Source organism: Calidris pugnax, unplaced genomic scaffold, assembly GCF_001431845.1.
Source record: "Calidris pugnax isolate Ruff unplaced genomic scaffold, ASM143184v1 scaffold9, whole genome shotgun sequence".
Taxonomy (NCBI): Eukaryota; Metazoa; Chordata; class Aves; order Charadriiformes; family Scolopacidae; genus Calidris; species Calidris pugnax.
In genome coordinates, this window is record NW_015090778.1 from 6,511,739 (window position 1) to 6,525,892 (window position 14,154).

At 54.5% G+C, this 14,154-nt stretch overlaps 1 protein-coding gene across 1 annotated transcript; it reads left to right on the forward strand.

Moving 5' to 3' along the window:
* Nucleotides 1-304: 304 nt before the first annotated feature.
* LOC106893188 (GTP-binding protein Rhes-like) lies at nt 305-1,103 on the forward strand. The gene has a single exon (XM_014950953.1). The coding sequence runs from the start codon at nt 405-407 to the stop codon at nt 1,029-1,031; it is 627 nt and encodes a 208-aa protein (XP_014806439.1). The 5' UTR covers nt 305-404; the 3' UTR covers nt 1,032-1,103.
* Nucleotides 1,104-14,154: the final 13,051 nt, after the last annotated feature.

The window sequence follows — 14,154 nt, forward strand, 5'->3', positions numbered from 1 at the left end:
GTCGCTCTCCCTTCACAGGACTGCTCTGCAAACCCCAGCCCCTCGGTGGCAGCAAGGTCTGTGCTGGGCACACACCGCTCCTCAGGGCTGCCCTGCCTGGTGCTGGGTCTCTGCTGCTGCTCTTCTCCAAAAACAAACCATTGCAGCGAACTCAGCCCCTCCACATGCAGAACCCTTCCCTTCCCTTCCCTTCCCTTCCCTTCCCTTCCCTTCCCTTAGCCCACAGCAACACATGAAGACTATGGCCATGGAACTGGAGGACCTGTGTGTCAGCTGCCCGGCTGGCCCTGCAGTGCAGGGGAGGACGGACAGACAGACGGACAGACACCGGGGCTGCGGCTGCCCAGGGACACCCTTGAGTTGAGCACCAGCTGCGGAGCATCCCGTCCCCTCTGCACCCAGCCATGTCCCCGGTGGTGAAGGAGAAGAACCACGTGCGGTTGGTCTTCTTGGGTGCCGCCGGCGTGGGCAAGACAGCCCTCATCCGCCGCTTCCTGATGGACACCTTCGAGCCCAAGCACCGGCGCACGGTGGAGGAGCTCCACAGCAAGGAGTACGAGGTGAGCGGGGCCACCGTCAAGGTGGAAATCCTGGACACCAGCGGCAGCTACTCCTTCCCGGCCATGAGGAAGCTCTCCATCCAAAACAGCGATGCCTTCGCCCTGGTCTACGCCGTAGATGATGCCGAGTCCTTTGAGAGCGTCAAGAGCTTGCGGGAGGAGATCCTGGAGGTGAAGGAAGACAAGTTCCCTCCCATCGTGGTGGTCGGCAACAAGGCGGAGAGCGGGGGCGAGCGGCAAGTGGCGGCGGAGGACGCCCTGTCGCTGGTGGAGCTGGACTGGAACAGCCGCTTCGTGGAGACGTCGGCCAAGGACAACGAGAACGTCCTGGAGGTCTTCAGGGAGCTGCTGCAGCAAGCCAACCTGCCCAGCCGGCTCAGTCCCGCGCTCTGCAAGAGGAGGGAGACGTTGCCCAAGGAGCAGGCGCTGAGGCCACCCATGAACAAGACCAACAGCTGCTCGGTGTGCTGAGCCGGCCACCCCGGGGCCGGGAGGAAGGCGCCGGCAGCAGCGGCACTGGCTGGAGAAACTCAGGTGGGCTGGGTGGGGAGAGGCGCTGCCTCGGCCAAAACCATCCCCGCTGCCTCCCACCCCTTCCCTCCTCTTCCCCACCCAGCCCACCAGCGCCGGTGAGAGTTGGAGATGACAAGGAGGAGGGACTTGGAAGGGACGCTGGGCACCCAAAGGGTGTGGGGAGAGGGTGAGTGCCCGAAAAAGGCAGGAGGGGTACCTGGGGGACCACCGTCGGTCAGCTGGGACATCGTGTCTCTGCCATGGAGAGCTTGCAGGCAGGATACAGGCAGGATGCAGGCAGGATGAAGGCAGGATGAAGGCAGGATGCAGGCAGCTCCTCAGGTACTGGGAAAAGGGGACAAACAACAGGTCTTTGGCCGCACGTGTCAGAAGGCAGACGCGGGCGCCGGTGCAGCTGCATCACACCCCCCGGTGCCGCTCTCCCGGGTCTCCTTCAGGTCCTGTGTCACCTCACCCCACGCACCTGCACGTACCACCTCCTGGCACGGCCACGGTCACAGCAGATCCAGTGTCCCAAGTAGTTTTGGTGTTGTACCTCGGGTAGGCACGTAGAGCATGCGGTAGGGCAGTCTGTGCACCTCTTTGGTTTTCTTTTTTCTATTTTTGTGGGGTTTTTTAAGTGCTCCCAATAAACACCTTGTTGCAAAGTGGAACTGGAAAACGCCTGGGTTTCTTTCTCCTGTTACTTCACATGCTGCAGTGCCCAATATCAGTGTTTTATGCCCAGACCCCTTATCACTGCGTTTGTTTTCCCTCCTCCATCCTTATCTGGAGCATCCTGGCACTGGCAGAGCCTCCCCAGCTCTCCAGCCGCCCCGGCAGGGTCAGGACACTCCGTGTTAGGATTTTCCTGACAATTTAACCACTAAAGTTTCTATCAAGCATGAATAACTAAAAATAAAACAGCTCTTCTCACATCCAAGTACAGAAAAGAACACGAGTCATTAAAAGACAGCTGATCCACTGAAATAAACCCCATAAACACATTAAAAGGAGGTAATAAAAGGAGCAGGAGAAGGGCAGAGAAGGGCGGTATTTGCTGTGCTTGGGATGGACTGCACTGATTTACTCGCCCCTCGCACAGCCCAGCCCTGCTGTAACAAGCATTTAACCTGCTCAGCAGCCCCACCGACACAATAAATAAAGATATTAAAGCTGGGGGATTAAAGAGTCATCCACCCCGGTCCAGACCCCAGGGAGCTGAGCAGTTTGGGCTCCCCTGGCTTTCAGAAGCCCAGCCCTATGGTACGGTGTGCCCCTGCCCAGCCCAGATGGACAGGCTGAGGCAGAATGGCACCCAGTGACCCCCAGTCCCTTCCTCACCCAGCCAGGGGAGAAGATGCCAGCTGGGAGAGCTCAGCCTCCCCATGGGCATCCCTCATGGGGGTCCCCCACTGCCACAGCCCCCGTGGGCACCAGCGCAGTGACAGCCACCTCTGGGAAGGTGAAACCCTCCTCCTGGAGCCCGGGGCAGGAGGATGCTGGGGGGCAGGCAGTGGGGAGGGTGGGCAGGTGCCTGGGTGGGTCTGGTTGCCCTCACTCTCTGGCTCACAGCCACGTACCTCGTGCTGCCACTGCCAGGCTCTGTGAAGCCGTGTGGCTGCTCCTCACCCAATTCCTCAGGGAGACATGGAGCAGCTCAGGACAGAGCCCTTTCCTGGGGAAAACGGGGCTCCTGCCTGGAGGGAATGAAAATACCAAGAATGTTCACTTTAGGCAGCTGATCCAAGGTGGTGGCACCCGATGGGCATGATGGATGCAGCCACAGGTGATGCTGCACCTTGGCTGTACCCATCACCCTGGCCACCCCTCCGTGGACAGATGGGGACAGGGTTGTCCCTGGCAGCTGACCCAAGGTGGTGGCACCCGATGGGCATGATGGATGCAGCCACAGGTGATGCTGCACCCATCACCCCAGCCACCCCTCCATGGACAGATGGGGACAGGGCTGTCCCCGCCAGTGCTGCCAGCATCCACCCTGACCGGGGGGGCCTGGCTGTGGTGAGACACCCCCTGGATGACGCAGTGGGTCCTGGCTCCATGATCTGACCTTTCGCTAATTAGCCAGCCCTGCAGGAGTTTCCCAACTGGCAGAGGGGTTTTATTTTGTTCTAGGGCAAGGTTATGCCCGAATCAGGAGCACCAGGCTCCTTGCTTTACAGTACTATGCTAAAGGCAGAAGAAAACCTCTTTGCAGTATAAAATTAGGAATCTGGGATGAGCAAGGCTGCCTGCCAGCCCCTTCCTGGGCAGCATGACCCATGGAAACAGCCCCTTATGTCTGGGGTGCCCCAACAGCCTCCCCAGGCTCAGGCTGGTGGAGCCCTCCTGGAGGTGCACTGGGGAGAGGCTGCCCCATGCCCCACCACTGGCTCCCCCCAGGCAGAGCAATAACCCCCCCGGGGGCTTCAGGACCCACACACCCAGCCAGCCCCAGCCAAAAACCTGCAGGATACAAGGAGCTGCTGGTGCAGAGATGCTGACTGAGATGCTGACCAAGATGCTGGAGCTGCAACAGATGCAGAGACCGACATGCTGGAGCTGTAGAAGCTGCAGACCAAGATGCTGGAGGCACAGAAGATGCAGAAACTGAGATGGCTGGAGGTGGAGGAGATGCAAAGACTGAGGGGTTGGAGGTGGAGACCAAGATGCTGGAGATGCAGGCCAAGATGCTGGAGGTGCAGAAGATGCTGGAGGTGCAGAAGATGCAGAGACTGAATGCTGGAGGTGCAGAAGATGCAGAGACTGAGATGCTGGAGGTGCAGAAGATGCTGGAGGTGCAGAAGATGCAGAGACTGAGATGCTGGAGGTGCAGAAGATGCAGAAACCAAGATGCTGGAGGTGCAGACTGAGATGCTGGAGGTGCAGAAGATGCTGGAGGTGCAGAAGACGCAGACCGAGCTGCTGGAGGTGCAGGGACCCTCTCGACGGGGCCACCTCCACGTGTCCCTGCAGTACCGGGTTCCAGCAATGAGCAGAGCCATTGGAGGAGCTCACCCACAGCCCAGGCCAAACGCCCAATGCCTGTCTGCCTTATACAGCCCCCCCGCCGACCCCGGCTCTGCCAGCGGGCGGGTCCCCCCTCCCGGGACCTCCCCCAGCCCCGCTCCCCCCGGCCATGGGCAGGGATGCTGGTGGGATGGAGGAGAGCAGCCCTCCCCTGCCCTTCTGCCCCTCATCTGCAGAGTCCCCCTCTGTGGCATTGCAAATTTGGCTTTTTTTTACAACACTTACATGAAATTCTGGTGCGGGGGGGTTGGGGGGGCTGCTGTGCCAGAGTTACAAAGAGGTTCCTCGCTTGGACATCGGGGTTAGCAAGCTATGGCCATGCAGGGACATGGCGTGGAAGCTGGGGTTAGCAAGAATTTGCCATGCAGGGACTCTGGCAGGACAAGAGCCCTTTAGATGTCTTCTCCACATGGCTCTGTGCAGGATGCAGGGTAAGGGAGAGCAGCCAGGAGCCTCAGCCCGTGCCAACCTGCAGAGCACTGCATTCTGCTGCAGAACGGCTGCAGAACAGCTTTGCTATCAAAATGCCAATAAAGCAGCGTGGAAACAGCCCCCGGTGCCTGTCCCAGAGGAGCGATCTGTGCCAGACCCAGCCTTGTCTCCGAGGTGGTGTGAGCCCTTCCCTGGCTGCTGCCCCTGCGTGTCCATGTGCTGGGGGTGCAGAAGATGCAGAGACCGAGATGCTGGAGGTGCAGACCAAGATGCTGGAGGTGCAGAAGATGCTGGAGGTGCAGACTGAGATGCTGGAGGTGCAGAGACTGAGATGCTGGAGGTGCAGACCAAGATGCTGGAGGTGCAGACCAAGATGCTGGGGGTGTGGAAGATGCAGAGACCGAGATGCTGGAGGTGCAGAAGATGCTGGAGTTGCAGAAAATGCTGGAGGTGCAGAGACCAAGATGCTGGAGGTGCAGACCGAGATGCTGGAGGTGCAGAAGATGCTGGAGGTGCAGAGACTGAGATGCTGGAGGTGCAGAGACTGAGATGCTTCTGCACCAGGGCAGGGCAAGACCTGACCCCACTGCATCTCGTGGCCTGACACGTGTGTGTGCAACCTGTGCTCAGCCTCTGCTTTCGCAGAAAAACACAGTGAAGGGCACTCCTGGGGCAGCTGGGTCAGGCAGGGGTGGTAAAGCCCTGTGGAGTGTGAGGTGGTGAAGAACTAAAGCACCTGCAGCTCGTTTTCTTGCAACAAGTGGCAACAAGTGAAATGGCTTTTCTCTCCCAGACACGGATCCCAGCTGCTGAATACAGCACCTCTGCAGCTCGGGGAGTGAGTCCTGGGGCCAGCGAGCACAGACGGAGCGTGTGATGGAGCCATCCATGCTCTTGGCCAGGGCTGTCCCTGCAAACCTCCCGCAGGCACACACCTAAGGAGAGGAGCAAAATTTGCCCTTCCTTCTGCTTCCCCTCCCAGGAGCAGCTGGGGCAGATGCTTCATGCTGGAGCTTCAGGAGAAAGCCTGGGGAGGGCAGGATCCACCCAGACATCCACCTGGCTCTCCCCCAGCTCAGCTCTGCCCTGAAGCTCTCCGTTGTCCCCGGCAGAGCGATGGGGACAGAGGAGTTAACTGTAACCCTGGGCATGTGCAGCCCAGGGCACTTCTCTTCAGGTCAGGAGAACAGCAGAGGAAGGGGCTCTCCCCTCCAGAGCAGCTCTCGGAGCCTTCCTGCTCCCAGGAGATCCAGCACGTAGAGGGGAGGATGCCCGGATGGTGGCCCAGGGACAATCAGAGCCTGCTGGGGACAATCAGGGCTGTCATCCCCAATACTGTGTGCCAGAGGATGCTGCAACACCTCAGGGTGTTGTTCCCCTCAGAGGAAAAGCCTCGGTCTCCAGTGAACCACCCGCAGGCACGACATTGCTGTGCCCAGGATGGCATCCCAGGCTCGCTCTCCTGATCCCACCTCTGGGATGGGAAGGGTTTTTCATCCCACTGATCCTCTTAGTTAATCAGCTGCAGTTTGCTTTTGGGTTGGTTTTTCATCGGTGGGTTGGTCTCCAGTGAACCACCCCCAGGCACGACACTGCTGTCCCCGGGATGGCATCCCAGGCTTGCTCTCCTGATCCCACCTCTGGGATGGGAAGGGTTTTTCATCCCACTGATCCTCTTAGTTAATCAGCTGCAGTTTGAGTTTGGGTTGGTTTTTCATCGGTGGGCTGTTATCTCCATGTGTAGAAGGGCTCTGGTACCAGGGAAGGGGGGGTTTGGTGGCCACGACAGCGGGACAAGGTCATGGGGGGGTCCCTGCCCCTGTGGGGTGACCGTGGGCGAGTTCCTCTCCCTTCACAGGACTGCTCTGCAAACCCCAGCCCCTCGGTGGCAGCAAGGTCTGTGCTGGGCACACCCCGCTCCTCAGGGCTGCCCTGCCTGGTGCTGGGTCTCTGCTGCTGCTCTTCTCCAAAAACAAACCATTGCAGCGAACTCAGCCCCTCCACATGCAGAACCCTTCCCTTCCCTTCCCTTCCCTTCCCTTCCCTTCCCTTCCCTTAGCCCACAGCAACACATGAAGACTATGGCCATGGAACTGGAGGACCTGTGTGTCAGCTGCCCGGCTGGCCCTTCTCCTCATCTGGACCCACACACTGCTGTGTATTTGGAGTGTTTGCATTATTTTTTTTTCCTGAATGTAAAAAACCATCTATTAGAAATGCTAGCAGGGAATTTAACTTCTTGCTTCCCTTCCCCTTTCCCCTTTCCCCTTTCCCCTTTCCCCTTTCCCCTTTCCCTCTGCCTCCCCCTTCCCCAGTCAAACCATTTCACCCCAGTCTCTCCTCCAGAGCAGCCCCCAGCCCATGTCTCCCGGGGAGAAGATCTCTCCCGTGTGATCCCTCCTGTTCTGTTCCACACCATGTAGCACGTCCCATCAAACCCCCACGAGATGCTTAATTTGTGGACACAAACAATCAGGGAGAAGGAAGAGGCCACACACCAGCGAGAGCCGCGGGGGGGGCCCCAGCTGCCGGAGCGGGATGTGCCTAATTGGTGCTGGCTCCTGCCGTTTGCTCAGGTCTTGATTGATGGAGAGACGTGGCACAAACACTTCAACCAAGGACACCGAACGAGAAAGCAAAACATTTTAACAGGGAAAGCGGCACTTACTCATGGAGGATGTAATTAGCTGTGTTTGTCTTTAGGGCCCTTCGCCCAGCGAGGCTCAGCGCCAGGGAAAACAAGCTGGGGTGCTAAGTGCTGTGGAAGGACAAACCTGCCACCCCCACACCAGCAGAGCCCATCAGGGCTCTCCTGCCATCCCTCAGAGGGTCTGTCCCTCAGCCTGACTGGGACCCAGCTGGCCCCATGCTGGGCTGACTGGGGAGAGCCATTGGTCCAGCTCATCGATGCTGATCAATACCTAAAGGGCGGGTGTCAAGAGGATGGGGCCACCTCCTCTCAGTGATGCTCAGTGACAGGACAAGGGGCGACGGGCACAAACTGGAACATGGAAAATCACATCTGAACATGAGGAAAAACTTCTTTACTTTGGGGGTGGCAGAGCCCTGGAACAGGCTGCTCAGAGAAGGTACAGAGTCTCCTTCTCTGGGGACATTCAAACCTGCCTGGATGTGTTCCTGTCCAGCCTGGGTGACCCTGCTTTGGTGGGGGGTTGGAGGAGATGATCATCTCTGAGGGTCCCTTCCAACCCCTGCCAGCCTGTGACTGTGTGAACAGCACCCTGCCCAGTAGCAGCTCCCCTGGGTTCCAGTCAGTAAAAGCATATAGAATCATGGAATCAGAGAATGGTCAGAGTTGGAAGGGACCTTAAAGATTCCAACCCCCTGCCCTGGGCAGGGACACCTCCCACCACAGCAGGTCGCTCCAAGCCCCATCCAGCCTGGCCTTGAACCCCTCCAGGGATGGGGCAGCCACAGCTTCTCTGGGCAACCTGTTCCAGTGTCTCACCACCCTCAGAGTAAAAAATTTCTTCCTGAGATCTGATCTAAATCTTCCCTCTTCCAGTTTAAAACCATTACCGCTTGTCCTGTCACTGCACTCCCTGACAGAGTCCCTCCCCAGCTCTCCTGTAGCTCCCTTCAGGTATTGGAAGGGGCTCTAAGGTCTCCCCGGAGCCTTCTCATCTCCAGGCTGAACAATCCCAGCTCCCTCAGCCTGTCCTCACAGCAGAAGTGCTCCATCCCTCTGACCATCTTCGTGGCCCTCCGCTGGAACCGTTCCACCAGGCCCATGTCCTTCCTGTGTTGAGGACCCCAGAGCTGGGCACAGTGCTCCGGGGGGGGGGTCTCACGAGAGCAGAGTAGAGGGGTGTACATATACATACAGATATATATGTGTATATATAAATATATATAGGACATGTCTCCAGCTTCCCTTGCTAGATGGAGCTCCGTGCAGGGCAGACCCCCCTTGCTCTACGGGTTTGCACGCTCTGTGGTACCACAAGAAAAGCCTCTTTCACCTCTCCTCACACAAACTTCATCCCAGATTGCTTCCAAGCAAAGATTTATTTTATTTTATTAACATACATGGATCCATCCAAGCTACTTTGGGGAGGGGAGCAGGGCAGTGCCCCGCGGCGCCGTACCCAGGGCACTCTCGGCAGCCCGGCAAAGCCTTTGGCGACCACCCCTGCCCGAGGGGCTACTGGCCCCACACTGACCATCTTCGTGGCCCTCCGCTGGAACCGTTCCACCAGGCCCATGTCCTTCCTGTGTTGAGGACCCCAGAGCTGGACACAGAGCTTCAGGTGGGTCTCACGAGAGAAGAGTAGAGGAGTGTACATATACATACACATATATATATATATATATATACAGGACATGTCTCCAGCTTTCCTCGATGGAGCTCTGTGCAGCGCAGACCCCCCTTGCTCTACGGGTTTGCACGCTCTGTGGTACCACAAGAAAAGCCTCTTTCACCTCTCCTCACACAAACTTCATCCCAGATTGCTTCCAAGCAAAGATTTATTTTATTTTATTAACATACATGGATCCATCCAAGCTACTTTGGGGAGGGGAGCAGGGCAGTGCCCCGCGGCGCCGTACCCAGGGCACTCTCGGCAGCCCGGCAAAGCCTTTGGCGACCACCCCTGCCCGAGGGGCTACTGGCCCCACAGCTGGGGCGGGGTGGTAACCGGGGCGAGAAGGGGGGGGCGGCTCCGGCGGCACCGGGCACCCGAGGAGCTGGACGGGGACCGGGACCGGGACCGGGACGGAGCTGCCCCCCCCGCCCGCTGCCCGCTCACTGCAACACCCGGACACCACCTGGTGGTGAAACCCGGGAATTACAGCCCAGGATACCTCGGGCAAGGAAAGGGCTTCCTCCCGTCTCCCCCCCAAGACATTTAAGGCCCCTCCCCGTTTTTTAGGAGATGCGAGGGGACGGTCATTGCTTCTGCCCCCCGGGACTGCCCAAATGATGCACTTTATTTCCACCCGATGCCCACCGAACCCTCGGGAATGTGGGCAAGCCCAGGTGATGTTTTTATTGCCATCCAAGCAATGGCATCACCCGCACAAAGGGTTCTGGAAAGAGGATGAGCCTGGGTTTTAGGCAGCGCGTTCAGCTTTCCCTGAGAAAACATTTCAGTGCCTGGAAACCGTGGATATGAGAGAAAAATGTTGGTCTGCGAGGCTTGGACAGTGCACAGTTGGTCAACTTAAATATTACTTTTCTACGAAGCCTTTTGGGGTGCCCAGTGCTTGCTGACACCCCAATAACACCAACCCCCCCCACCCAAACGTGTGGGTCCCAGGCAGGGTTCTTTCCCCAGATAGAGCAGATTTCAGGGGCTCAGGGCTCTGGGCACTGCCACACCGAGAGCATCCCCAGGGAGGATTTACAGGACTTGGCCTTGTCATCGACAGCTCAGCTGACGGGGGACAAGCCTGCAGAACTTTGCTTGAGGCAAAGGCTCTTCAAAATCAAAACTCTCCATTTAGGAGCCTAAATTAGTCCGTAAACATCCCAGTTTGTGCCCTGCTTCTTTCAGGGGCAGGAAAATCCTGCTGCTTGTGCTGCTGGATGGCCCCATGGTCCTTGCGTTACAACCTTGTCACTAATGGGGACAAGCTGAGATGCTGAACAGTGATTTCCTCATTTTGCAGACCATGAACTTCTGGTCTCTGCCATGATGAACAGTAAAAGACCAGATAAATACTCTTAATTTGGTATTTCTTCTCTCTCAGGCCACATGGGACAGAAGTCGGGCACACAACTGATGCCCCTGTGACCCTGCCACTATGAGAACAGCAAAGCATTTTTAGGAATGCAGCAATTACATGCTATTCCAGGTGGAATACTGCAATTTAAATGCACTGTATTGACAAGAACACAAAGAATAACCCCATCTGGAAAATGTGCTCTTTGGCCTCCTGGCCTTGTTGAAGGTCCAGGTAGAAAAAGAGACTTCTTCAACTATTTCCCTCCAGGCTTGCTCCAGAAAAGTTTCCCCTTCTTCTCAGCTAGAGATGGTGCCCACAGTGGTAGATCTCCAAGGTTTAGAAGACCTGGATTCTATAAAACTGATTAAAAAAATCAGTGTTTGACCAATAAGGTGATAAAGGTCTCCAGCTTTAATTGGAGGTGTCTATAGCAGAAGATGTGGTCTTTCACATTATTTCTGTGGATCCCACTATTTTTGGATACTTTCTCTCCCTTCTCTCTTCCCTCCTGCTCCTCATTTAGGGACACAAGAAAACTTATTTACTCAAAATCAATATTATGAGGGTTTAATGGTTTGGGTTTAACCTCTACTAAATGATGAACAAATAGAGGTCTGTTGCAGACAAAGTGCTAAGCTTTACTGTGCATCAACCCATTGTAGTGTCTCAAGCAATCCTAAGGTGTCCATGTCCAAGGCCCCATGCTGGACTGGAGTCACTGGTCCCAGTGTTCAATGTCATGTCTTGCAGCCCTGTTTTAGGAAAAGCTCCAGAAAAAGGTATTTTTCAAGCATGCTGAAGCACCCTGGGGACATGACTTTATTTCCAGCCACACTCTGCTCCAGGTTATTGTGTGATCCCCAATTCACAACCTCTACTAAATGATGAACAAATAGAGGTCTGTTGCAGACAAAGTGCTAAGCTTTACTGTGCATCAACCCATTGTAGTGTCTCAAGCAATCCTAAGGTGTCCATGTCCAAGGCCCCATGCTGGACTGGAGTCACTGGTCCCAGTGTTCAATGTCATGTCTTGCAGCCCTGTTTTAGGAAAAGCTCCAGAAAAAGGTATTTTTCAAGCATGCTGAAGCACCCTGGGGACATGACTTTATTTCCAGCCACACTCTGCTCCAGGTTATTGTGTGATCCCCAATTCACACACTAACGGGCAGCAAAGGCTTAAATGGTAGTTGAGGGAGACAACACCAAAACTCGCAGTAACCAGGCTGACGACAAGGAATAATGGGAATTGGAACGATACGACACGTTAAACGCTGCTTTAGAACCCTCTCCTGACAGGCTCATTTGTACATCTTGATGCTATAAAGAAAACTAGAGTCAGCAGGGAAACCCTATTTTTTATTATTATTATTATTTTAATTTATTTTGAGCAATTTCTAGCTATTTGAGAAATGAAACTCACCTGCAAATCAACTACATCCTTGGACACGTCCTTCCAGCCCCGTCCCTGGGCTCTCCACCCTCCTCACCAGCTCCATCCTACCTTTGCTGCCGCACACACAGACACGTGGAAGGTCTGGGGAAATCATTCAGCAGTAAAATCATCACAAGTAATTAGAGCTATCTGCCAATTACCATTCTTCCTATAATCATACTTCTGAATGCGTCATCATCCCTAAAAAGAGAGAAAAGGGCTGTGACGGGGGCTAATCTCTGCCCTCTCTTATGTGCTTCAGATTTACAGGCTTGTGCTGAATGTCCCACTGAGCACAGGGATTATATTTCTAAGTGTGTGTGTATATATAAAAATATATATATATAAAATATACAAACTTCTTTACCTGCAGATAATCATCTCCTCTGCCTTTCTCAGAAGTTTCCTGTCATCTGTAGGGAGAGAGGAAAGGTTGGGAAGGAGAGAGTCTTGTGCCAGGAAAAGGCAGAAAAAGTGGGTCCCATTTGAAATAAAAAAAAAAAAAAGAAAAATCTGTTTTTTCCCTGCACCTGTGGGGTGCAGCCAGTAAAACTTAATCATAAACCATGTAGCCAAAACAAGGAGACCTACTGAGAAAATGGAAAGGATCTTTTCCGCTCCATTCTGCTGGAAAACATTTTTTTTCAGCATAAATTAAGACTAAATTAAGGTAAATTAAGAAGTGGGCAAAGGATCCAGGTGATAAAAGTACAGAGAAGTTATAGAGGATGCTGCCACAGTTTTGTGTATTATCAAGTCCACTCCCCTGAACAAAATGAGCATTTAAACCAATAAACTATTTAATTACCCGAGGACAGACACAGGCAAATGGAGGGGGGAATTTCTCGAGAGTCAGCCCGTTCAAGGCAAACCACCTTTACTGCCACTAATATCTATTGAAAGCAAAGCAATTCTTCCAGCTTATCGTGTTTGATAACATTTTAATAACCCTGCAATCATGACTGCACCGGGACCACGTTTTCATCAAGAGAAAATGTTACAAGCGACTCGTTTCCAACGCATCCCACAGTGAAAAAAAAAACAAAAATCAAAAAACCCACAACCAAACACGGGGGATGGGGGGGGGCAACACCGCAGGAAAAAGTGTCATATTCGGTTCTAACGACGCACTTTTCGTGGGAGAGAAGAAAAGGGTGGGAGCCCGAGGGGCTTGAGGAGGGTCACCTCGACTGTCTCTGCGGAGGTGGGACGGGCGCTGGAGGATGGAGCATGCGTTGGTCAACCTGAGCGATTGGGTGTATCTGCTGGAGGAAGACACCAAGACCCCACTAGAACATGGGCACGTTCCGTCAGTCCGTCCTCCCTCAGGAAAGCTCCAGTGGGACGAGTGTTGGAGGCACCTCTTCCCCATCCCGAGAGCACGGGGGTAGCGATGGTGGAGGAGACCCTTCGGGAGGGAGGGGGAATGGGAGAGGATGGAGGTTGGGCTGCTCCCGGAGATGTTAAGGTTTCATGGGGATGTGACCACCTTCGAAGCGACGCAAGGACCTGGGTGGAAGAGTCCGAGAGACCCTCAGGGAGCTGCAGCCGTTCCTGTTCGGTCCATGGACGGGCCCATGGTCTCCTTGGATCTCCCATGACAGAGAACATTGTGAACCACAGACGTTTGCAGACACCTGGGAGCTGCCCATCACCTCATGGCCAGCGGGGAGCGCGGGGGGGGCCACCATCGGGACGGTCACAGACACAGTTTGGTTGAGCTTGAGATCCTGGTGGGTGTTTTCAGAGCTCCCCTTCCCTGAAACTGGCTCCGCAGGACTCGAGCAGCGATTGTACATTCAGCATCAAGGCAGGGACAGGAGACCACCCGGCAGATGTCCCACATTTAGCAGCAGTTCATGTACCTGGGCAGGAGATGACCCCAGGGGTCACCACGGCAACCACAGGGATGCTCCATGCTAGAGCTGCCCCTAACCCACATCCAAAAGGGTTTCTCCATTTCCAGACTCTTCCAACTCCAATAATTCCTCACATATACAGATAGCCATACACATTATTATTTTTTTTTAATTAAAACGCTCCTTCACATACACAATCATATATTGAATTATCAAGAACAATAAGATATTTTTGGAGCAGAACAGCAAACCGATCTGCTCTGCCAGTGCCACCCACAAACTAGACAAGTAACTAAGAAGAAGTTTGACAGTTTCAGACCACTTTGGAGAGAGAAATTCTCTCGGCCTAAAGACAGGGAGCCATGCAGTGAGTGCTACGGAGGCACAGCAAACACGATCTACAGAAAAACACAAAACAATAAACATGTTTGCTTGTAAAGATTCTGGAGCCATAAGGAGAAGCCTCAGCATCAGGAGCCACCTTTACAATTTCAGAAACCTCAGACGGCATTAAAGCAGGAAAGAGCGTGACAGTGAAAATAAAAGAGCTACACAGACACTAAACAATTTTTTTTGGCCAAAAGCTACTTCTTTTCATATACCAGGGTGGATACTAGATTTTAAGACTGTGTCTGATTTA